The sequence below is a fragment of the Aquarana catesbeiana genome, linkage group LG03, assembly GCF_042186555.1.
Source record: "Aquarana catesbeiana isolate 2022-GZ linkage group LG03, ASM4218655v1, whole genome shotgun sequence".
In the NCBI taxonomy this organism is placed as follows: Eukaryota; Metazoa; Chordata; class Amphibia; order Anura; family Ranidae; genus Aquarana; species Aquarana catesbeiana.
This window is the reverse complement of record NC_133326.1, coordinates 599,046,107-599,072,293: the sequence shown is the minus strand read 5'-3', so window position 1 is coordinate 599,072,293 and position 26,187 is coordinate 599,046,107. Positions and strand designations below refer to the sequence as shown.

The 26,187-nt window shown below is 44.5% G+C and overlaps 1 protein-coding gene across 1 annotated transcript in view; it reads left to right on the top strand.

Moving 5' to 3' along the window:
* The window catches only part of LOC141133007 (uncharacterized), a 164,646-nt gene that overhangs the window by 48,129 nt on the left and 90,330 nt on the right, over positions 1 to 26,187 (top strand). The window contains exon 2 of the mRNA XM_073622063.1: positions 25,522 to 25,686. Coding sequence (XP_073478164.1) covers positions 25,522 to 25,686 — 165 coding nt within the window. The remainder of the gene's footprint in view (positions 1 to 25,521; positions 25,687 to 26,187) is intronic.

Genomic DNA, 26,187 nt, shown 5'->3' with positions numbered 1-26,187 from the left:
GCCCCTTGCGCCTTGGGGTACACACAAAATCAGGCCAAAGTTTGTGATTTCTGTGGGAAACGAGGAGGTCTATCTGTGGTAGGCCCCACCTGTGGACCAGCTCAGAGAAGACCTGGGTCGTAGACCCACTCGTTGTGCTCTGGGAAGCTTGTACTAGTTCAAAAGAAACCGCTGGGGACACGCGTGGGGCGGAGCTAGCAGCTGGCATGTGAGCAGCACTGAGCTGGAGCTCCATGTAGGACAACAAATCCTTTAGTCATCCTGGGTGTCAGAGACACAGATTCTTCACACCAAAGCTTCCAGTACTCCCTCTGGTCTTGGCAGACCGCAGTGGTATGGTTAAATACGGGCGAGCGCCCATGGAATCCTCGGCGGAGCGCCTCTCTCAGTATGCCTGGGGATCTCAAGATGGCGACGGCCATGAGGCAGAAGAACGAAGCCCCAGCAATACACAGCAGAGCGGAACGGACCGGCCCCCCTCTCACTCTGGCAAGGTAAGCCCGCTGCCTCCTAGAACTAAGGGATTGAGAAGAGGACTCTCCCTGGATGGGCTACCACAGGAAGAACTGGGGGACATAGTGCCAGAGGTGGGGAAGGGGGAACCATCTCTGAAACAGATTATGGAAGCTATATGTACCTGCCAGGCCACACTGACTGAACACATTGATGGAATAAGGGCTGAGATGTCGTTTTTAAAGAATGATGTACAGACCATTAGAGAAAGGGCTACTGAAGCTGAACAGAGAATTAGTGACCTGGAAGATGTAGTCCGCCCTATGGACCATAAAGTGCAGAATATACATTGTGAAGTGGGTGCTCACACAGATAAGCTTAGTGACATGGAAGACCACCAAAGGAGGAACAATATTCGCCTGGTTAGTTTCCCTGAGAAGGCAGAGGGCAAACAACCTGAAGACTTCCTTGAAATGTGGTTTAAGGATAATATGGCGGAAGATACATTTTCACGCTTGTTTGCCATAGAGAGGGCCCATATAGTCCCATCAAAACCCCCCCCCCCCCCCCGGGTCTTACCCATGTCCAATGATAGCCTGTATCCTACACAGAGACCGTGAAAATATCCTCCGTGCGGCCCGCACTATGGGAGATTTGCAATATAATGGAAATTGAATTTCAATATACCCCGACTTTTCTGCAGCTACGCAGAAGTAAAGAGCCAGCTTTGTGCATGTCAAGAAAAGGCTCAGGGATCTGCAGCTGGCTTATAGCATGTTGTACCCAGCAAAGCTGAGAGTGGTCGATAGGGGAAAAGTTTCCTTCCTTAATTCTCCCACTGAAGCCTCTCTCTGGCTGGATGCTAGGGGGCGCCCTAGCCCTGAAGCCAGACGCTGAGAGGAAGACACACATCCTTTTGACCTATGCTTCTGCAGCTAACCTTACCAATTTACTTTTGTTTATCCGCCCTGAGGCTCAAGATTGTGTTCTTATGCTCTGATACTACAGTTATACCGTGACTTGTCCTACATGGTTCTACATGTTGATTGAACGTTCATGTTGCTAGGTTTCTCTTGGATGCAGGAGAATCTTTCTTTCTATTATCATTTCTTGGAACTTTTTTTACTCCCCGGAATGCACTACTGAACTGTGTATTGCCAGGAACAGATCCTTTCAAGATCTTCTTATAAAGAGGACAGGAAAAGTTTGGGGTTTTTTTGTTTCTTTTCTCCTCCTTTTATCTTTTTTCTTATTTTTTGTTTTGCTGGCACTGGCTACAGATACTGTTCTCCTAATACATGCAGGGAGGGTGTGGGGTGTTGATAGGTCTGGACATTTTTTTTTTTTCTTCCTCCACAAGACTCACTGCAGGTTGATAAGTGGTGGGCTCCCTCCCTGCTAAAGACCTATAACCCCAGAGGTTGATCACGATCTATGACCCCCTGAGGTTGTATACTATTGTTATAGTTATGGGATCTGGGCACACGGCATGTTGGTTAGTGCTGTGTGCTGCTGTCTCTCTCTGTTTTAGTCCCCACAGATTGGAGTGGCTGGCCAAAGACTGGTTAGCCGATGCTCTCCCGGGAGGCGAGCTCTGGTATTGTTGCTCTATCAATGGTGGGTAATATAAATATATTGTCATGGAATGTCCGTGGTATGAACTCGAAGATAAAGAGATCCCTGGCCTTTATTTTATACAAAGGTATAATCCATATTATCCTGTTACAGGAGACACATCTCCAAGGTTCCAAAGTTATGGCATTAAAGAAAGCTAACATTATGAGAGTCATACACGCTCAATATTCAACGTATTCTAGGGGAGTGGCCATTCTGGTTACTAAGAAAGCAGCGGCACAAATTATACAGGTCAAATCAGACCCCAATGGTAGATATGCTATATTAGTATGTCAAATGTTTAATATATGTTTAACTCTGGTATGTATGTTCCACTGCCATTCTCCTTCCAAGTATTAGAAAGCATTCTAAATGAAGCTGTGAAGATAGCACAGGGCCCACTGCTGTTGATGGGCGATTTTAATGCGGTGTCGGATGGGAATCTTGACAGGCATGGATGTGCGTCTGGCGTGCGCCACACCCTTTCATCCTGGTTGGACAACTATTCTCTCACTGATGTGTGGCGTCCTAATAATCCAGGAGTCAGGACATATTCATGCCACTCAGAAACTCACAAGCCACTGACTAAAATAGATATGCTGCTGTCCTCCATAGATGGTCTCCAAATTATATCCGGGGTCAGGTACCTTCCTAGAGCTCTATCGGACCATTCCCCACTGGAAGTCATATTAAATTTGAATGTGCCCAATGGGAGAAGCCAATGGTGCCTGAAAACACAGTGGCTACAGGAGGAATACGTGACACTGGGCTGTAAGACGGCTATTAGTCATTGCTGGAGGGAGAATGGTGCTGAGACCTCGATACACAATCAATGAGAGGCTTTTAAAGCCACCATGAGGGGAGTGTTTACTAAAGAGACGAGAGACTTTGCAAATGCCTTAGCCCCGGTTCACACAGGGGCGGCACGACTTGCAGGTCGCCTCAGCGAGGCGACCTGCAAACGACTTCCGAGGCGACTTGCAAAATGACTTCTGCATAGAAGTCTATGCAAGTCGCCCCCAAAGTAGTACAGGAACCTTTTTCTAAGTCGGAGCGACTTGCGTCGCTCCTATTAGAACGGTTCCGTAGCACAGAACGGGAGGCGACTTGTCAGGCGACTAGGTCGCCTGACAAGTCGCCCCTGTGTGAACCGGCCCTTCAACTCCGATATCAAACAAGTGGAACGCGATGCAGCTGCAGCTGAACAGAATATATATGATGGCGGTGCATGCAGATGCAGCGGCTGGGTGCTCTGTACAGCAGTGTGAGAGGATGATTGTTTGCTATGAGCGAGAAGAGCTGCTGGCTATTTGCTGTAGGCAGGAAAATGCTGTGTGTACTATGGAAGGCCAGGACTACGCTTTAGTGCCTTGGGTTTCATGTCCTGTCCCACTATATGCCCTGCTAGGAGCTTTGCCAGAGATTCAGCACTTTGGGAAGTGTGCTGAGACTGCAATCGATGCCATGGCAGCTGCTGCAGAGCTGACAGGAAAACAAGAAAAGCAAGCAAGCTAAGCAGTGGAGGTGCAACACACTAAAACTTCCCCTGGAGAGCTCATGCTTAGCTGAGTGTGCTGAGGCTGCCGTTAAAGCATCCAAAGGAACTGTTGGAGGTGCTGATGTTTTTCTTGGGAGACACCGGAGGAAACGGAGATACAGGAAACAGAAACGGGGTAAGAGAGCAGGTATAAGATTAAGACTGGAAGCTTGCCCATATAGACCTGTGTTGCCAAGTCTTTTTCTTAGTAATTGAAGATCTCTTTTAAACAAGATGGATGAACTCAGGCTGTGGTTTATTGCACACAAATTAAATAGCTGTGTGACTGTCCTCACAGAGACCTGGCTGGATGGTTCTATACCTGATGAGGCCATTGAGCTGGCAGGCTGCTCTGTCTATCGAGCGGATAGGACTGCGGACTCTGGAAAGACTAAAGGAGGTGGTCTGTGTGTATATGTTAACAATAACTGCAGTACAACTATCAATATTGTCGGGACATACTGTTCACCTGATTTGGAATATCTTATGCTAAAATGTAGACCTTTTTTCATACCAAGAGAATTTACTAATGTTATAATTGTGGCTGTGTACATACCTCCACAGGTTAATTCTAAGCTGGCTCTGGAGGAATTATATGATGCTATCAACATTCAGCTGAATGCACATCCAGAGGGGGTTGTGATTGTGGCTGGCGATTTTAACCCTGTGGAGCTAGAAATGGTTCTTCCTAAATTTTAAAAGAATGTGCACTTTCCAACAAGGGAGAACAATATTTTAGATCAGGTATATACAAATGTTTCCAGTGCATATAAAGCTACTTTGTTGCCACATCTTGGTCTATCAGATCATACCTCTTTAATGATGATCCCATGTTATAAGCCTCTTGTTTGCAGAACAAAACCAGATATTAAAACCATACAGATTTGGAGTGAGTAGTCAAATTCACTCCTGCAAGAGTGCTTTGAATTAACTGATTGGAATGTATTTGCACAGGATGCAGACTTAGAAGAATATGCTTCATCTGTTCTAGCTTATATCCGCTTTTGTATGGAGATGTTCCTAGTTACAAAAACTATTAAGGTGTTCTCAAACCAAAAGCCTTGGTTGGATGGTAAAGTAAGGGCTCAGCTTAGAGCAAGGGATGTGGCCTTTAGATCGGGCGACCCTATGGCTTATAGGAAAGCTCGGAATGAATTAAAGAAAGGCATTAAGGAGGCTAAGCGTAGATATAAACAGCGCATTGAATCTTATTTTGAAAATCAAAATTCTTGTAGCATGTGGAAGGGGATTAAAACAATGGTAGATTTTAAATCTAGGAATACACAGGTTTGTAAAGTGCTCCCTGACACCTTTAAACCAATTTTGTGCTCGCTTTGAGGGCCAAAATATGAGATGTGAAACCCATAGTAAAGAACTAGAGGAGGACGACCATTTATTGGTACTAAAAATACATGCGGTCAGGTCAAATTTGAGGAAGATTGACATCAGAAAGGCAGCAGGACCAGACGGGGTGTCAGGCCATATACTGAGGGGATGTGCAGACCAGTTAGCAGGTGTTTTTACTGATATTTTTAATTTGTCATTAAAGCAGGCTGCAGTACCTTCTTGTTTTAAATCTACTACTATTGTCCCAATACCTAAAAAAATCTGCGATATCATGCTTAAATGATTATCGCCCAGTTGCCCTAACTCCTATCATCATGAAATGTTTTGAGAGGCTCGTATTATCACATCTTAAGGCAAGCATTCCTGTTGATCTGGATAAGTATCAGTTTGCCTATCGTGCAAATAGATGCACAGATGATGCAATTGCTATTGCATTGCATGCTGCCTTGACACATCTTGAGCACCCAAACACATATGTTAGGATGTTATTCATTGATTTTAGCTCTGCATTTAATACAGCAGTTCCTGAAAAATTAGTGGAAAAGTTAAAAGCTTTGGGCCTATGTCCATTGCTGCGCTCATGGATTATGGATTTTCTAACAAACAGGCCACAAATGGTGAGAATAGGAGATCAGATGTCTAACGCTATTATTTTGAATACAGGGGTACCACAGGGATGTGTGTTCACTCTGGCCTTGTTTACATTGTTCACGTACGACTGTACTCCCATACATGTGTCTAACACTATAGTGAAGTTTGCTGATGACACCACTTTAGTGGGACTCATACAAGACAATACTGAGACGGCTTATAGGCAGGAAATTCAACATTTGGTTGAATGGTGTAGAGAAAATGATTTAATACTCAATACTAGGGATGAGCTTCGAACATTGGCTGTTCGCAAGTTCGCCGAACAGCGAACAATTTGGGGTGTTCGCGGCAAATTCGAATGCCGCGGAACACCCTTTAAAAGTCTATGGGAGAAATCAAAAGTGCTAATTTTAAAGGCTTATATGCAAGTTATTGTCATAAAAAGTGTTTGGGGACCTGCCCCAGGTGACATGGATTAATGCAAAAAAAAGTTTTAAAAACGTCCGTTTTTTCAGGAGCAGTGATTTTAATAATGCTTAAAGTCAAACAATAAAAGTGTAATATCTCTTTAAATTTCGTAGCTGGGGGGTGTCTATAGTATGCCTGTAAAGGGGCGCATGTTTCCTGTGTTTAGAACAGTCTGACAGGAAAATGACATTTTGAAGGAAAAAACCCATTTAAAACTACTCGCGGCTATTGCATTGCCGGTCCGACAATACACATAGAAGTTCATTGATAAAAACGGCATGGGAATTCCCCACAGGGGAACCCCGAACCAAAATTAAAAAAAAAAGACGTGGGGGTCCCCCTAAATTCCATACCAGGCCCTTCAGGTCTGGTATGGATATTAAGGGGAACCCCGGCCAAAATTTTTTAAAAAAATGACGTGGGGGTCCCCCTAAATTCCATACCTGATTTTAAGGGGAACCCCGCGCAAAAAAAAAAAAAATGGCGTGGGGTCCCCCCAAAAATCCATACCAGACCCTTATCCAAGCATGCAACCTGGCAGGTCACAGGAAAAGAGGGGGGACGAGAGTGCGGCCCCCCCCTCCTGAACCGTACCAGGCCACATGCCCTCAACATTGGGAGGGTGCTTTGGGGTAGCCCCCCAAAACACCTTGTCCCCATGTTGATGAGGACAAGGGCCTCATCCCCACAACCCTGGCCGGTGGTTGTGGGGGTCTGCGGGTGGGGGGCTTATCAGAATCTGGAAGCCCCCTTTAACAAGGGGACCCCCAGATCCCGCCCCCCCGTGTGAAATGGTAAGGGGGTACTTACCCCTACCATTTCACTAAAAAACTGTCAAAAATGTTAAAAATGACAAGAGACAGTTTTTGACAATTCCTTTATTTAAATGCTTTCTTCTTCTTCTTCTTCCTTCTTCTTTCTTCTTTCTTCTTTCTTCTTTCTTCTTTCTTCTTTCTTCTTTCTTCTTTCTTCTTTCTTCTTTCTTCTTTCTTCTTTCTTCTTCTTTCTTCTTTCTTCTTTCTTCTTTCTTCTTCTTTCTTCTTCTTTCTTCTTCTTTCTTCTTCTTTCTTCTTCTCCTCCGCGGCGTCTTCTATCTTCTTCTTCTCCTCCGCGGCGTCTTCTTTCTTCTTCTTCTCCTCCGCGGCGTCTTCTATCTTCTTCTTTCTTCTTCTTCTCCTCCGCGGCGTCTTCTATCTTCTTCTCCTCGGGCCGCTCCGCACCCATGGCATGGGGGGAGGCTCCCACTCTTCTCTTCATCTTCTTCATCTTCTTCATCTTCTTCTTTTCTTCACTTCTTCATTTTCTTCTCCGGGCCGCTCCGCATCCATGCTGGCATGGAGGGAGGCTCCCGCTGTGTGACGGCGTCTCCTCGTCTGACGGTTCTTAAATAATGGGGGGTGGGGCCACCCGGTGACCCCGCCCCCCTCTGACGCACGGGACATGACGGGACAGGACGTGGCATTCCCTGTGACGTCACAGGGAAGTCCCTTCAAGTCACCGTGCGTCAGAGGGGGGCGGGGTCCTCGGGTGGCCCCGCCCCCGTTATTTAAGAACCATCAGACGAGGAGATGCCGTCACACAGCGGGAGCCTCCCTCCATGCCAGCATGGGTGCGGAGCGGCCCGGAAAAGAAGAAGATGAAGAGAAGAGCGGGAGCCTCCCCCCATGCCATGGGTGCGGAGCGGCCCGAGGAGAAGAAGATAGAAGACGCCACGGAGGAGATGCTGGACGAGAACGCCGGAGGAAGAACCAGAAGAGCCAGAAGAACCAGAAGAAGAAGATGAAGGAAGATAGAAGAAAGAAGAAGCATTTAAATAAAGGAATTGTCAAAAACTGTCTCTTGTCATTTTTAACATTTTTGACAGTTTTTTTTGTGAAATGGTAGGGGTAAGTACCCCCTTACCATTTCACACAGGGGGGAGGGCCGGGATCCGGGGGTCCCCTTGTTAAAGGGGGCTTCCAGATTCCGATAAGCCCCCCGCTCGCAGACCCCCACAACCATCGGCCAGGGTTGTGGGGATGAGGCCCTTGTCCTCATCAACATGGGGACAAGGTGTTTTGGGGGGCTACCCCAAAGCACCCTCCCAATGTTGAGGGCATGTGGCCTGGTACGGTTCAGGAGGGGGGGGCGCACTCTCGTCCCCCCCTCTTTTCCTGCGGCCTGCCAGGTTGCGTGCTTGGATAAGGGTCTGGTATGAATTTTTTTTTTGGCGCAGGTTTTTTTTTTTTTTTTTTTTTTTTTTGGCGCGGGGTTCCCCTTAAAATCCGTACCAGACCTGAAGGGTCTGGTATGGAATTTAGGGGGATCCCCACGTCATTTTTTTTTTTTTTAATTTTGGTTCGGGGTTCCCCTGTGGGGAATTCCCATGCCGTTTTTATCAATGAACTTCTATGTGTATTGTCGGATCGGCAATGCAATAGCCGCGAGTAGTTTTAAATGGGTTTTTTCCTTCGAAATGTAATTTTGCTGTCAGACTGTTCTAAACACAGGAAACATGCGCCCATTTACAGGCATACTATAGACACCCCCCAGCTACGAAATTTAAAGGGATATTACACTTGTATTGTTTGACTTTAAGCATTATTAAAATCACTGCTCCTGAAAAAACAGCCGTTTTTAAAACTTTTTTTTGCATTGATCCATGTCCCCTGGGGCAGGACCCAGGTCCCCAAACACTTTTTATGACAATAACTTGCATATAAGCCTTTAAAATTAGCACTTTTGATTATTCATGTTCGTGTCCCATAGACTTTAACGGTGTTCGCGTGTTCGAACGAACTTTTTTCCTGTTCGCATGTTCTGGTGCGAACTGAACAGGGGGGTGTTCGGCTCATCCCTACTCAATACGGCAAAAACTAAAGAAATAATAGTGGAATATAGGAGATCAAGAAAGATCAATCATTGCCCGGTTCATATAGGCGGTGAGGAGTTGGAAAGGGTGGACACTATTACGTTTTTGGGAGTGCATATTACAAGGGAGTTGTCATGGTCTCAAAATACTTTTTTTCTAGTGAAAAAAGCGCAGCAGAGACTGTTTTTCCTTCGGAGACTGAAGCAGGCTGGATTGCCCTTAAGGCTTCTGGTCATTTTCTATCATTGTACCATTGAGAGTATTCTTCTCCACTGCGCTGTAGTGTGGTATGCCAGCTGCAGGGCGGAGGATAAGAAGTGCCTGTCTCGTGTGGTGAAAACAGCACAGCGGATCATAGGAACAGATCTACCAAATTTGGACAAAGCATATGCCAGCCGATTAAAAAAGTGGGCAAAAGCTATTAGTATTGATCCAACCCACCCAGGTTACAGTGTGTTTGTCCCATTGCCATCAGGGAAAAGATATAGAACACTTAAAACGCACACTAATCGCTTAAAGCATAGTTTTTTCCCTAGGGCCGTATTGTCCATAATCCCATCAGGTACAGTGTTTTAGGAATTTTATGTAGAATTTTAACATTCTTTTATTTATTTTTAAATAACCTTTTTTATCTTGATATATTTAAATAGATATGTGGGCATGTGCTAGGAGTATGTATGTGTGGTTTTCTTGAGAAATGTTTTATTGCTGCTGAGTATCCGAAAAAATGTTGTTGTATGTATACAATGACAATAAAATCCTATCTATCTATCTATCTATCTATCTATCTATCTATCTATCTATCTATCTATCTATCTATCTATCTATCTATCTATCTATCTATCTATCTATCACCCCTCACCCGATACTTATCAGTCTTGGCAAGACCTGACGAGACAGTTTAAATTACTTTTGACAGATCAGACTATGAAGAAACAACTACAACAAACTAGATCCATTTTTGAATTTGGTGACAAAAGTGGCCGCTTATTAGCTTTCTTGGCGCGACCCATGTATGCCCCTCATCTGTACTACACCTTAGACAACCAGGGGGAGACTTGGTGAGAGACTCGCAAGATATTCTAAAAGTGTTCGTAGACTTTTATGACACCCTATACCAATCCCAGTCCGGATGTACTGATCAGGAGTTTTCCTCCTATTTGGAGGACCTGAGCCTTCCATCTTTGGACCTGGAGGATAGTGCTGCATTGGAACATTCCATTACCTCAGAAGAGATAGCTGATGCCATTTCCTCCTTTAGGCCGGGTAAGTCACCTGGACTCGATGGTTTCCCGGCGGAATGGTATCAGCTACACAAAGACAGCTTAGTCCCGTGTCTCTGAAGACATCTGTTATGATGAAACATGTCAGGCAGGCTGACATCCGTACGCTGATTGCTGCAGCCGTTTGTGCCTATCCTTGATGCATGCTGTTTTAAGCTTCAACTGTAAGTTACTACAATAAACGTTTTTTATCTATCATTACGGGCTTCACTATGGGTCCTTCATTTTCTTTTCTCGGATATATGATGACTACATGCCTGAATGCCTAATTCTAAAGTGACCATTGGGAGAAGTTTATATGTGAAGGAAATCCCACAGATGTTGTGGTCTGACGAGGGGTTCCAGTGGGCTGGATTTGCTGGATGCTTTTGAGTATTTATCATCTATGCCTAATCCTTAATACCTTCTGGTAAGCAGACTACATTACCACGTGGTGACGAGTGACTCTTTCTACATCTGCACAATATATTTGGTGATTGGATTCCTCCCACTCTTCAATTTCATTTTTGAACTTTTCAGCGCCGCAATAATTTATATGCATGTGACTTTTTGTTTGTTATCTACGAACTTTGCTGGCCGCTTGCTTTTTTCAGTTCAGCGCGAATTTTTACTTGTTTTTTGCGATGTACTCAAATGAACCTTAGAAGGCTCTATGTAAATTTACTAATTTCCTATACAAATACAGGTAAAAGGGTGGTGGCATCACTCGACACTAAAAAGCATTTGACTCTGTCGAATGGAAATATCTGTTCTCCCTACTTATTAAATTGGGCTTTGGACCAAGATTTGTAAACTGGGTTAGGTTGCTTTACAAGGACCCCCGAGCACGTGTTAGAGTTAATGGGCTCATCTCAGACACATTCAAGATAGGTAGGGGGACGAGGCAGGGATGTCCCCTGTCCCCGCTGCTCTTTGCCCTAGCTATAGAACCCCTTGCAGCAAAACTTAGGAGTCAAGATGACATCAAGGCGCTGTTGATTGGGGATCTGGAGGAACGCATATCATTATATGCGGATGATATGCTCCTATATTTGGGAGATCCGGAACTATCATTATCTAATGCATTTGACTTGATCCAGGAATTTGGTAACTTCTCTGGCTTTCAAATTAATTGGTCTAAATCATCGCTATTTCCTCTAGATCCACAGCCAAACCTGGTGCTTCCCACTCAATGCCCTTTAGCGATAACCACCCACTTTAAATACTTAGGAATACATATCCAACTACCTGTGAACTAATTCACGGTGGTGAACCTATGGCCTGTAATCAGAGCCTTCAGAGATAGAGTACAGAAATGGAAAGACCTTCCACTCACATTGTTAGGCAGAGCTAATCTGTTTCAAATGATTTTTCTCTAGAAATTTTTATATATACTCTCTAATGCCCCATTATATATTCCTAAAAAGACGTTTCGATACATTGACTCCTTGTTGACCTCCTTTTTGTGGGGAGACAAGGCAGCTCATGTGTCGTTGGCCATCTTACAGTTGCCAGTGGGGAGGGGAGGTCTGGCAATACCCAATCTTCGCCTGTGCTACTTGGCATCACAGCTGGTTCATGCCCACTGGTGCATGTTTCCACAGCTGAACAACGCTGCCACTGCAGTGGAGGCAGCTGTGGCAACCTCCTATGAAGCACTTCTGAATTTCTTTTTTAGAGGGATGGTGCCTACTGAGGACGGGATGACTGTGCTTAAATCAGCCAAACGGATGCTCGAGATCTCTATAAAACAAATACAAGACAGACCTTTACACCTGTCACCAAATACCCCATTATGGTTCAACCCTTGTCTCAAGGACCTTTCTCGTTTGGAGGATGGACATAGATGGGCCAAATTTGGCCTTCCATATATGCACCAATTATTTGAGAATGGTGAACTTAAAATGTTTGCGATTCATGGGCCTTTCATTATACCAGGCTGAGGCATGCGGCACGTGCACAATTTGGAACGGGGTTGGTACCTTTAGAAAACACAAAAATGGAAACACTGCTCGCAGAACCTGACCACACAAAATGAATATCCACTTACTATGCGGCACTCATAGAAAAAAAACAGCCGAGGGAAGAGAAAATGAGAGACAGATGGAAAGATATCATCCCAGAGTTGACTGAGGCTCATTGGAAAGAGGTTTTGACCTCCTATATGTCCACGGTCATCTCTGCGAGGGACAAACTGATACAACTGAGATACCTACACCAAATGTATTACACCCCATACAGACTATATAGGATGGGCAGAAGAACTGACCCTATTTGTCATAAATGCCTGGTGGCAGAAGGTACTTTTATGCAAATGGTATGGGACTGTAATGCCCCGTACACACGGTTGGACATTGATCGGACATTCTGACAACAAAATCCTAGGATTTTTTCCAACGGATGTTGGCTCAAACTTGTTTTGCATACACACGGTCGCACAAAGTTGTCGGAATTTCCGATCGCCAAGAACGCGGTGACGTCAACCACGTATGACGAGACTAGAAAAGGCCAGTTCAGAACCAAGCGCGGCACCCTTTGAGCTCCTTTTGCTAATCTCGTGTTAGTAAAAGTTTGGTGAGAGACGATTCGCGCTTTTTCAGACTCGTGGTTTTCAGATCGTTTTCTGCTGTTCAGTTTGTGCTTGTGGGTTTGTATCTGCTCTTCAGTGCGTGCATCAAGCTATGCATGACTTTGATTAGTCATTGTGTTCTTGTTCATTCGTTACTGTTCTTCATTGCGTTCTCTTACTTCGTTTTGAGCAGCCGACTGTTTTCTAGCCATGTTGCGTATACGTACACCTGGTAGAGTTCGTGCTGTGCGGGGGCTTGGTGTTGGGGTCCTGACCTTGACACAAGTCCAGTCCATGAACAGGGTGGGGAGGAGTTCATGGACCAAGAATTGGTTGCTTCAGCGTGACCAGTTCTGTCATATGCCTTTGCTCCGTGAGATCCGTGAGAATAATCCTGATGATTTCAGGAACTTTCTCAGGATGACGGACCCCGTATTTCACCAGTTGTTGGCTTCGCTGACCCCTTATATTAGCAGGCAGGATACCTGCATGAGGCAAGCCATCACTCCGGAGCAGAGGCTCGTCGCCACCCTGCGGTACTTGGCGACGGGGAGAAGCCAGCAGGACTTGAAGTTCTCAACAGGCATCTCCCCCCAGGCTCTGGGGATCATTATCCCAGAGACCTGTTCTGTCATCATCCAGGTCCTGCAGAAGGAGTATATGAAGGTAAGATTTTTATCCTTTAATATCACATTTTATTGTATTTAATGTTTGATAATATGTTGTATTTCTTTCCTCATTCCCTAATTACCATGATTGTAATATGCTGTGAATGTCCCCTTTGTCCTCATGCATGCTGGATTTGTATGTACTTATTTTTTTTTTGTCCATCATACATATTTGCCTTCACTTACCTTCCCAGCACGCTCTCCTGGCCCTATATTCACCTCATGTAGTCACTTAACAATGTATTTTATCAGCTCCATAGTAGTGCTTTACCCCAAACACCCCCTGATACCAATTCTCTATCTATCCTCAATCATCTATCTGCTGACTTTGCTAAACCCATACATACTATAGCCATTTCTTTTGTGCTCAGATGTATGGATGAATTCCCCAAAGCATGTAGTACAAGGGCCTGCCTGTATGCTTTCAAATTGTACTGTTTAACCACTTGCCGACCGGTCTGCAGCACGGTCGGCTAGTTCTGGGTGGACGTCCATGGATGTCCTCCCAGAATACTGCTCTCGCGCGCACCCTGGGGCGCGCACCCGAGAACTTCCGTGACCGCCGGGTCCATAGGGTCCCGGCGCATCACGGATCACGGTAAACGGCCGCTAATCGCGGCCGTTTACCATGTGAACGCTCCGTCAAATGACGGAGCGATCACATGTCAACAGACCGGCGTCATGTCATGACGCCGGTTCATCCCTCCCCTCTGTGTACCAATCGGTACAGTGTGAGAGGAGAGGGGGAGGGATCGGATGGCAGCACCGCTGTGGGCTGCATGTGTAGTGCCCACAGCGGTGCTCAGTGACAATTGCTGTCACATCCATCCATCCCTCCATGCTCAGCCATCCCTGCAATACTCTGCATAATACTCTGCATAATACCCTGCAATACTCTGCATAATACTCTGCATAATAGCCTGCAATACTCTGCATAATAGCCTGCAATACTCTGCATAAAACCCTGCAATACTCACACAGTCATATGACGTCCTTGACTTTGAGCGGGGATATCTGAATGATGGTTGCAGCTACAGGCATCATTCAGATATCAGCTTTTTCAGCCGGCGATTTCCTACACCATAAGAATGATCATAGCAGCCGTTCCACTGCTTGATCGTTCTTATGGGAGGCAAGAGGGGACGCCCCCCCCCTTCCCGCCACCCTCCGGTGCTTCTACCGACTCACCGCTAGATCGAAGCCAAGATCGTTTTTTTTTTTTGTTTTTTTTTCAGGCTTCCCAGCCTAGAGGTGAGATGTGGGGTCTTATTGACCCCATATCTCACTGTAAAGAGGACCTGTCATGCCATATTCCTATTACAAGGATGTTTACATTCCTTGTAATAGAAATAAAAGTGATCAAAAAATTTTTTTGGGGGAAAAAAGTGTCAAACTAAAATAAATAAAGTAAAATAAACAATAAAAAAAAAAAAAAAATTTTAAAGTGCCCCTGTCCGTGTGCTCACATGCAGAAGCGAACACTTACGTAAGTCCCGCCCACATATGAAAACAGTGTTCAAACCACACATATGAGGTATCACTGCGAACGTTGGAGCGAGAGCAATAATTTTGGCCCTAGACCTCCTCTGTAACGCAAAACATGTAACCAGTAAAAAATTTTAAAGCGTCACCTATGGAGATTTTTAAGTAGCGACGTTTGGCACCATTCCACGAGCGTGTGCAATTTTGAAGGGTGACATGTTAGGTATCTATTTACTCGGCGTAACTTCATCTTTCACATTATGCAAAAACATTGGGCTAACTTTACTGTTTTGTTTTTTTTTAAAGCACAAAACTGTTTTTTTTCCCCAAAAAACGCGTTCGAAAAATTGCTGCGCAAATACCGTGTGAGATAAAAAGTTGCAACAACCGCCATTGTATTCTCTAGGGTCTTTGCTAAAAAAATATATATAATGTTTTGGGGTTCTAAGTAATTTTCTAGCTAATAAATGATGATTTTTACATGTAGGAGAGAAATGTCAGAATTGGCCTGGGTGCTCCAGAACGCCTGAAGGTGCTCCCCTGCATGTTGGGCCTCTGTATGTGGCCACGCTGTGTAAAAGTCTCACACATGTGGTATCACCATACTCGGGAGTAATAGTAGAATGTGTTTTGGGGTGTAATTTGTTGTATGCATATGCTGTGTGTGAGAAATAACCTTCTAATATGACAATTTTGTGAAAAAAAAAAAAGAAAAAAAAAAATCTTGATTTTGCAAAGAATTGTGGGAAAAGATGACAATTTCAAAAAAACTCACCATGCATCTTTTCAAATACCTTGGAATGTCTTATTTCCAAAAAGGGGTCATTTGGGGGTATTTGTACTTTTCTGGCATGTTAGGGTCTCAAGAAATTTGATAGGCCGTCAGTACTTCAGGTGTGATCAATTTTCAGATATTGGCACCATAGCTTTTGGACTCTCTAACATTCACAAAGACCAAATAATATACACCAAGTTGTACTTATTTTTACCAAAGATATGTAGCAGTATAAATTTTGGCCAAAATTTCCAAAGAAAAATTACTAATTTGCTAAATTTTATAACAGAAACAAAGAAAAATTCATTTTTTTACCAAATTTTCAGTCTTTTTTCTTTTATAGCGCAAAAAATAAAAAACCCAACGGTGACTAAATACCACCAAAAAAAAGCTCTATTTGTGTGAAAAAAAGGACAAAAATTTCATATGGGTAAAGTGTTGTATGACTGAGTAATTGTCATTCAAAGTGTGAGAGCACCGAAAGCTGAAAATTGGTCTGGTTAGGAAGGGGGTTTAAGTGCCCAGTGGTCAAGTGGTTAAAGTTTTTGTATCCTATTATTATCTTGCTAGGTAATAGCAGAATGTCCAAATGTGCTCAAATGTGTACAGTGTGTATTTATATCTTTGTATTATGACACTTCTTACCTGTCCAGTGGGCTGCCAATAGTGTAACTAAGGAGGGGCTGTTCCAAGTAATACCCATTATTTAGGCATTCATCTCTCAATGAAGTGGAGAGGCATAGGCGTGCGCACAGGGTGTGCCAGGTGTGCCCAGGCACACCCTAATCGCACTGTGCAGCATAGATCCCCCCTACTGCCCTGGCTCCCCCCCTTCTTCCCCTCGCAGTGCTGCCAGCTTCCCAACTCTCCTCTCCCTCCGGCTGTTGCTGTGGGGATGTTTTAGGATGAGTAGGGGAAGGGGCCGGTAAATATGACACTTACCGGCCCCTTCCCTTTCATCGTGAGTGATCGGTATTACGTGTTTGAGCTTTGGGGTGCACACCCTAATGCGATAGGCTGCGCACACCTATGTGGAGAGGGTTACCTGTCCAAGAGCCCCCCCCCCATAATGTTAGGGGGGGGATCTGATAGGTGTACCTTATACTTTGGTCTTTAAAAATTCCCATTATCTTGATGTTGGCCAAGAAGTTTTGTGTCTAATCTGCTTTCCATGTTTATGTGCAAAAAGACTAATTTTTTTTTGTTTTCCTCAACAGTTTCCTTCCACGCCACAGGAATGGCAGACTGTGGCCTCCCACTTTGCCCAGCGGTGGGACTTTCCTAACTGCGGAGGGGCAATTAATGGGAAACACGTCCACATCGTCCCACCACCCAACTCGGGGTCGTACTATTATAATTATAAGGGGTTCAATAGTATTGTGATGTCGGCGGTGGTGTCAGCTAATTACGAAGTCCTGTATGTGGACGTGGGGAAGAATGGCCGGATGTCCGATGGTGGAGTCATCGCCCAGAGGGAGTTTTACAGGCGTCTCCAGAATGGCAGCTTGGACTTGCCACCTCCAGAAGACAATGTGGAAGGACTCCCATTCATCTTCGTTGCGGATGAAGCATTTGCGCTGGGGGACCATCTTATGCGGCCATTTCCGATGAAGACCCTCACCCCGGACCAGAGGGTTTTTAATTACCGGCTGGCCAGAGCCAGAAGAGTGGTGGAGAACACATTTGGAATCATGGCCAGCCGGTTCCACCTATTTCTTACACCCATACATATGGCGGAGTATAAACTGAATCATATTATCCTGGCGTGCTGTGTTCTACATAACTTTTTACGTCAACATTCTGCCAACTATGCTGGCTCAGTTGGGCCTGAGGCCGGAATTATAAATGAAACAACCCTGACGGCGCTTGAAAGTGGCCGTCCTGGCTTGCCCTCCCTGAGTGCCCGTGATGTCCGGCTAAGATACCTTGAGTTCTTTGTGGGTGGGGGGGGCCATCAATATGCCAGACAATGTGTGAAACCTTTATCAAATAAAAAAAAATTAAGCAAATCTTTGTTGATATTTACTGCTTGTGTTTGTTTTAGCTGACCCTGACAGAAATGTGGTGAGTCCTGAATATGGCGTGATTGTGTAACCTTACAAAGCACCGTTGGGTGTTATTTACTAAAGGCAAAGACACTTTGCACTACAAGTGCACTTGAAACTGCACTGAAACTGCACTTGTAGTGCAAAGTGGATTTGCCCTTATTAAATAACCCCCATTGTCACATAAAGCACCAATTGGAGCACAACAACAGTGTTGTAGCGTTGAGACAATTATCCACACATTCTTGATTAACAATCTTTTTATTACCAGCACAATCACATGTGCATTTAGAAAAGGTTTTTAAAATAAACCAACATGTTTGTTGTATAATAATTTTTTGGGGTGGCATTAGAAAAAGTAGAAATGTCCATTTAAGATAAAACAGGCATGTTTCAAAGCAACAAGAAAGACACAAATCTTGAACTTACAAAGTTCACATTTGGTAGAACTTGAAGGCAATTTTAGACATGAGTATTTAGGAACTGTGTTTGATATTGCGTTCAGATGGGGTGAAGTCACCCCAGGAAAAGCCAAATTTTGAAGATGCACACCAATTTACGAATGTCAACATGTGCTAGCTGCCAACACGGTGGATCAAGGTACGTGTTTTGGGGGTGCAACCCCTTCCTCACAGCTACTTAATTATTGAGTAAGGGGTTGCACCCCCAAAACGCGTCCATTGATCTCCCGTGATGGCAGATAGCACATGTTGGCACACTGTGTGCATTCTCAAAATTTGGCTTTTCTACAATTCGGGAAAAACATTTAAAATTGTAGTACACCATAAAAGAAAGGGCTTTGGAGGGGTTTTAAACTCGCCCCAAAACATCAATGATGTTCTTATTTTTTTAATAACATCATTGATGTTTTTCGTGATGTTTTCCAAGGCAACATTACACCCCATGATCTCCCCGATCAGGATCTGGGCACTTTCCGAGGTGAAAGGATCTAGATCCACAACATCACGATCACCTAAAAAGAGAGAAACCAAAAAAAACATGTATTATAAATATGGCGGCATCCATCTCTTACCTGAGCCTGTGGTCGCAGACACTCACCTGTTGTGACTAGTTCCACCACGTCTTCCTCCTCCTGCTCTTCTTGTGTTTGGGGTATTTCCCCTTCTTCCAGAGGTGGGGGGTCTCTGGTCTCCTCGGATGAGGGATGTCCTCCGAGTCTTTTCTCCCCTATGTGAAACAAAAAAGGTATACTTAGCACACAGATATTTGATGGCAGAACTATAAATATGAAACTGGGGTACAATTGTCTATTTTGGCATAGTTCCAAGACGTAGAATTTTTTTTTGTCCTTTGTCAAGCTTCAATACTTTACCTGTCTTGTACAAGCTTCACAGATGGAGACCCCCCTATAGTATACACTGGAGCACCTGTGTCGGCCCCCTAATAAAAAGGGTGTTCTTGTGTCCCACACTAGTGCTCCAGCGTCCAGATGTGAAAACTGCTGCTGAGTGTCCTCTCCTTACACAGAATCTAGTTTGCATTTCATTCTAGTAACAAACACATTTACACAACCAAATTAGTTTCATAAAAGTAGGCCCTAAAAAATGTGGTCAAATACATATGGCAAAAACAATGGTGTTTTATAGGCTGAAAGAAAAATGTTTGATACGAGCGAATAATGTGCCCATGAACATGAAAGTTGCCATTTTAAACTGTACTACAGTTCCTAAAAGCACATGGAGCAGCACAAACGTAATAAACACAAAAAAATAGGAACACTGGACAACTACTTACTTTTTTGCAGCACTCTCCAGATCTTTCTGTACTGCTCGTGTTCTCTTAATTTCAGGTCCGACCACCGTTTCCTGAGCTGATCTTTCAATCGTCGTACCCCGAAATTCCGGTGCAGACTTTTGACCACTTTCGCCATTATCTTGGCCTTTCTGATATTGGGGTTGGGGTAAGGTCCATACTTTCCAAAATAGTCAGCCTTCTTCAGGATGTCCACCATCTTCAACATCTCCCCAAAGGACATATTTGAGGCCTTAAATCTTCTCCTTCTTGATCCGGACGTTTCCGGATCCGGGCTTTCCTCCTCCTCGTTGCTGTAATTAGCATGTACCTGCTGTGTCTCCGCCATGTGCTCTTCCCCCACTGTGCCGAACGAAAAGGGGCGGGGAATAGACTAGAAAGAACGTCAGGGGTGGGCGAAGTTACACGCATGCGCAGTGTGTATAAAGCGTAACACGCGTGCGTAGTACGTACGATCTGTGAGCGGAGGAAGGAGTATCGGAGGCGCCGATCGTGATAACAAAAGGTAAGAGCCAAACTTGGGCCTATACTGCTTCTAGATTTGAGGCCTATATTGTAACAAGATTAGGAGAGTTTGGCCTGACATTAGGGTTTGTCTTGTGTGGTGTCTTGCAGTGAAAATGGATATCTTGAAAGATAACGACTTTATGGCAATCTTCATTGATATGTTCAGGGAGCTGCCTTGTCTGTGGCAGATAAACCACCCACATTATAAGAACCAAACAAAGAGGAAGGCAGCACTGGATCAATTGCTGGAATTTGTGAAGACGGTGGTCCCCACGGCAGACATCACCTATTTGAAGATCCTAATTGGTGGCCTGAGGAGCACTTATCTAAGGGAGCACAAGAAGGTCCAGGATTCCCAGAGATCAGGAGCAGCAGATGACATCTATGTCCCCGGCTGTGGTACTATGACAGGCTGCATTTTCTGGCAGGCCAGACTGAACCCAGGCCAGCACTCTCCAGTCTTCCTTCCACGCTTCCTTCCCCCCCAGCTGAGGCTTCTGATGCCCAACCTGGGCCTTCCAGGCAGCAACATGTGGAGGAGCCCAGCTTGAGCCAGGTATAGCATTCCTCGAAATATTTCTGCTTGTCCAATTAATGATGTTAACTAGATGTTAGTTTGGAGTACTAATTTATGATTGTGATTGATGATGCAAAAACTAAAACCATGTCCCTTTTTCATACACAGGGAAGTCTCAGCCAGGAGGTGGCCGGGCCAAGCAGGCTGCCTGATATGCAGGTCCCTCCCCTACACCCGCAAAGACAGAGTGGCAGGAAGAGGAGTACCCTGGAGGAGGCTGCCATAGGCCTCTTTTGGAAGGCTACAGAGGCCCTGAGAACCCCCCACACTGTGGAGGAGGACTTTGCTTGCATAACTGCCTGCAAAATGACGCAGATGGAGGAGGGCCAACAACTCATGTGTGAGTCCTTAATTTTGGAAGCTCTCAATAAGGGGTTGAGGGGCCAAATAACATCTGCTACCCACATTTGTGACCTCATACGTGGTCCTCCTCCTCCTCCAGGTCCTACTACTCCTCCTCCTCCAGGTCCTACTAGTCCTCCTCCTCCTGCCACATCTCCAACACCTGAGCCACAGCCAGGAAGGAAGCGTGGAAAGAAGACCAGAAAGTGATGACCCTGGGTCCAGTCTGGTCTGGCAAAAGATGCAGGCTCTTGTAGTACCAAAGCCTGGGGACACAGATGTCATCTGCTGCTTTCCGGATTTCGGGGACATCTGGACCAGACTGCACTACCTTTAGATAAGGACTCCTCAGGCCACCAATTTTGATGTTAAAGAATTGATGTCTGCCCTGGGGCTCCAAGGCTTCGCTAATTCCAGCTGTTTCTCTAGTAGTGTTGCCTCCCTCTTTGTTTGGTTGTGAGCCCTTAATAAAGGATTTTTTGGTTCAATTATACTCTCCTATGTGTTTTTTCCTTCAAAAAGGACAGTTTGTTTGTGAGGATTCAGGTACATTTCTAAAATACAATATGAAATTAACAAGGGACACGAACACCAAACAATCTCCTTGAGATTAAATAATATAAGATATCAATGGTGTTGTGGTAACTTGACACACAAAACAAACACAAAAATATTATGGAGTAAAACTAAAAATAAAATAGAACAAAGATCAGACTTGAAAAAAATACAAACCTAAAAAACAAACAAAAAACAGCCTGTAAAAAAACAAAAAACAAAAAACACACGGTCGGAATGTCCGACAACACGCTCCGATCGGACATTTTCCATCGGAAAATCCGACTGTGTGTACGGGGCATAATAGAATACGACCCTTATGGTCACAAGTAACCCAGTTTGTTGCAGAAACATTCGATCTCCCGAACATATGTAGCCCACTGCTGGGTCTCCTAGGGGTAATAGAAGACGAAGTAATGAGCAACAATGCTAGACTGTTTTTGAGACTACTGTTTTATTATGTCAGGAAGCTGATTGTTTTAAATTGGATAAAGAGGGATTACCTTATTTTAGGAACGTGGAAAGGATTGGTTAATGCAAATATTACACTGTATAAAATGACTTATGAAGCAAGAGGTAGTAAGAAAAAATTCAATAAAGTATGGGGAAGATGGATAAACCCAAAGGAAACTAGGCCATGTGACAATTAAATGGAATCTTCTATATAATGTAGTTGAGTAATATATCAGGTAGGATGACATTGGGAGAGCATGTTCTGGGGGACTGGAGAGATGACGGCACACAGCACAATTGGTTTGAGAGGTAGCCACCTCTATGGTTCTGTCCTCTAACTTTTTATATATATTTTGTATTTTTATTTGTATACTATATCTTAGACTGAAGATAATTTTACATTACAATTTATGGATTGTAATTGGTACTTTACAGTTTTAAAAAAATGCTATCTGTACTGATATATCCTTTATCATAGGATGCTTATTCTGAACTACTTTTGAATAATTGTACTTTGACGGCTGCATCCAGGAATATACCTTACATGCAATGTGTTATTCTATGTATGTGCATTTGGCAAATAAAAAACCTTTAAAAAAAAAAAAAGAAACCGCTGGGAGGTAAACTGCTGGTGATCTTCCGCCCCAGGCGTTAAGGGTTTCACCTCTCTCAATAGCATGTTGCTGCGAGTTTCATCCTGGAGCTGAATATAGGTGACTGCTGCCCTGTTGCTAAACTGCAAGGAGATTGGTCCTCCTTGACTATGTGTAGTAAGGCCAAAGTGCTAAAAGGGCTGTTTGAACCCCCAGTGCGTTCAAGGTTATCCTCCTTGGCTGAGAATCTCTGCTTGCCCTAACCGAAAGTCCTTCACAGTGCATGTTTCCCTCTAAAGTGTGAGGATAGGATAGGCATGCTGATGATCCAGCAACAGCCTCCAACCATGTGGTTATACTTTTTAATGGACTCCGTCTTAAGGATCTCAAAGAGGGCCCAAAAGGGTTTGACCCCTTTTCCGATCTGCAACTGGACACTAACCAACATCCCCTGCGAACTCCAAACAGGATTGGGTAGAAAACCTGCAATCTCTCTTGAGTCTGGAGGTGTCTGTAAGCATTGTAGCAGCCCACCCGCTGTTGTGGTGGACTTGGCAGCTCCGTGGGAGAGAAATGGTCTGGAGGAGGAGCAGTGAGGAATCTCCCGAAGTGACCATGAGTGTCTGATACCTTCATCCAAGGCTCTGTACAGCATGCTGTCCAGAAACCCGTGAAGCGTGCCTTCTAGGTCTTACCTTAAGAGTCTGGGTATGCACTTGTGTGACTCGCTCACTGATTTTCCCAGAAGTCTGCACTAAAATACAAGTCAGATTTTTGGCATTCACTGCTACAAAAATATAATTTTTTGCAAGATACTCCCAATAGGAAATCATGTCTAAAGGCATGCAGACCCTGCCACTGTCCTCAGAGTCCTGCAGGTGCAGCAGCTGGTTGATAATAATTGAACCATTCCCATTAGACTCACCGGTACATGGGCTGGATATTGCTGGTCTGCCGGCACATGCAGATGCTACAGTATGTAGGAGCAGATTGACCATTAGCTTTTTCAGGGTACACAGTTTTGACAGCCTGTTTATACAAGCATTTTTCTCGAACCCCGTCCATTCTTCTCCACTTTTGTTTCTAGGAAGCAATACACATTCCAGGGTCTCAACCATATGGCCTCCCTAGCCGCCAAAGTGCTGGGGTGTTCCTCCAGTGGTTATACAAGCAACTAGGGGGGACTTCCTGGTCAGCCTCCCTATTTTTGAGTAGCAGACTGCTGCATCTATAATATATGTAGCAAGGACCCAGGACTCATTCAGTCCAATGAGAACCTCCAGAGCCATGAGTTGTCGACCTCCCTCCACATAGAGTGGGTCGTAAGGCATAGTAGGTGCAGTGCAAAGTAGATTAATGGGTGCCAGACACCTAGGGTGTACCACCTGTCCAGGATTCAGCCAGATAGTTCGGGCTTTGAATCATGTGTCAGGGTTTCAGTCCCCCTGAGACCCGGACATATTACCTGGACCAGGCTGTGGTTCCCCAAGTAACCGAGATAGTCATACCCAAATCTGTTGCCGTCGGTGGCTGTTTGGCCTCACTGAAGGGTGATGATGTCAGCAAGGGCAAATTTGGCCACACCCACTAGCGCGCTCTGAGCACTACATTATTACTCTCCTTGGGGCACCCAAATATGTCTGTGTAATGCTAACCCGGTAAACTCGCGGACTTCTACAGGACAACCACGCAGGGAAAAGCATCCAGCAAGATGCCACACCTGCACGGATAAGAGTGCTGTCTCCTATGGCAACAGTTTCCAATACAAGTGTAACAGTTGCTTCAGGTAATTAAGGCAAGTTCAAAACAGAATCTTGTGCCACTCTTACCAATAATAAAGACATTTGGCATTACCTGTTAGCTGTATACTCCTCCAGGCAGTGTCTACTTACCAGCCTCCTGGGTATAGATACTGCGCTACGGGCCCTGCAGGACTCTTGCTGGGGCGCTGGCTCTGGGGAAGAGGATCAGAGACATTTCTCTGATCCTCCTGGAGCTTTTCTCTTGAGTGGGAGCACCTTTTTTTTTTTTTTTTTTTTTTTTATACTGGGCATGGTCATACTGCTTGCTGAAGTCCCCGGCTGATCTTCCAATGGGACCCTTTGGGCGGGTGGCTGGGCTGAGGTAAACTCAGACAAGGAATCTCGTACTACCTTCTTCAGTAATGATGAGACTTGCACAGTGTCCTGCTCCCTGTCTACTGCAGACTCCTCTAGACAGTCTTTGCACACCAATTTATTGGATAGGGGGACTGTGCCACAAGCCCAGCCTGATCTCTTGCTGTGACGCCTGTGTTGCTCTGGAGAAGAGGAGGCACGACGTGCTCTTTTGGATTTTTTTTTTTTTTTTTTTTTAGACTGGGAGCGACGTCTGATTCTTTTGAAAAAAAAAAACAAAACAAGAGCATAAATACAACTACTCAATGGTTCATTAACACAGGAGCATAGGTACAGTTCATGGGGCCACAAATTTTGATGGGTGCCCTTGGCGACCTCTATCTTTTGAACCCTCCAGTGCCACCCCCTGGACCCATAGCAGATACCAGGGCTGCTATGGCTATTGTTATTAAAAAAATATTGTACCAAGTGCAAAGAGGTTCCAAGGGGATAAGTAAATGATCACAGTAAGGGCAGCTCCAACTGACCAGTAATGGGACATGAGCACAAAACAATAAATAAAGGAGCGCTCCCAGCCCCGTGGAAGTCAATAGAGCTCTATTACAAGCCCAGGAATAGATAAAAATCTAAATTCACTTGTAAAGTGTTTTGCAATAAAGTGAATTTTTTAATTTTTTTTTTTTTTTTTTTCTATTCCTGGGCTTGTGGCTCTATTGACTTCCACGGGGCAGGAAGTGCACCTTTATTTGTTGTTTTATGGCTGTTATGCCACCCCATTAAGAGTAATGTGCAAAATGCAGTAAACTTAGAAGGCAGTTAGCAAGTCATTTATATCACTCTCAGGTTCCTAAGCTGATGAAAAAGAAAACTCATTGGTTGCTGTTGGTTTCTGCAATATCTTATTTCAATGCATTAAATTTATCCTTTTCATATATTATTTAGGTACATCACAAAGAAACGGAAGCACTGGCTGCAGTGAAAATACTTGAAATTTCCTCCGAAGAAGCTCTAGAAGATCATATATCTGAAATTAATATTCTGGGACAGTGTCAACACCCGAATGTTCTCAGACTCATAGAGGCAGATTTCTGGGATCGACAGCTGTGGGTAAGATGGTAAAATGGAAGATGAGCAGAGATGTATCGCTGTGCAGAGAGTAACATTTTTAAAACAGGAGAAGATGATGCACATAGGCCTGGAAGGAAAACGTGTACAACTGACACAAGTGGTTTTGAGGAGAAAAAAATTATATAGGACTAGCTAGAGGGTATAACAAGAGAAAATAAATTCAGAACTAGGGCAGAAGGCATAGAGGAAGAAATGACAGCAGAGAGACACCAAGGTGGCATAAGAAGATTTAGGCAAGGTCTCTGCAGGACTGCTTTAGAGTGTTTTAAGAAAGTAAAAAGATGAAGGGAAGGCATCAGTGGATAAAGAGAAACAAAATATAAAGCGATGCTGTCAAAGGACATAAAAGCAAAATATTCATATATAGCTGTCAGACATATCAAACTCGTGTTTTCTGAGCCACATACAGGCCTCCCACTCCTTCCTTGCAGCCCTCAGCCAGTTTGGGAATGTAGAATGAATGAGACACCAACTGATAAG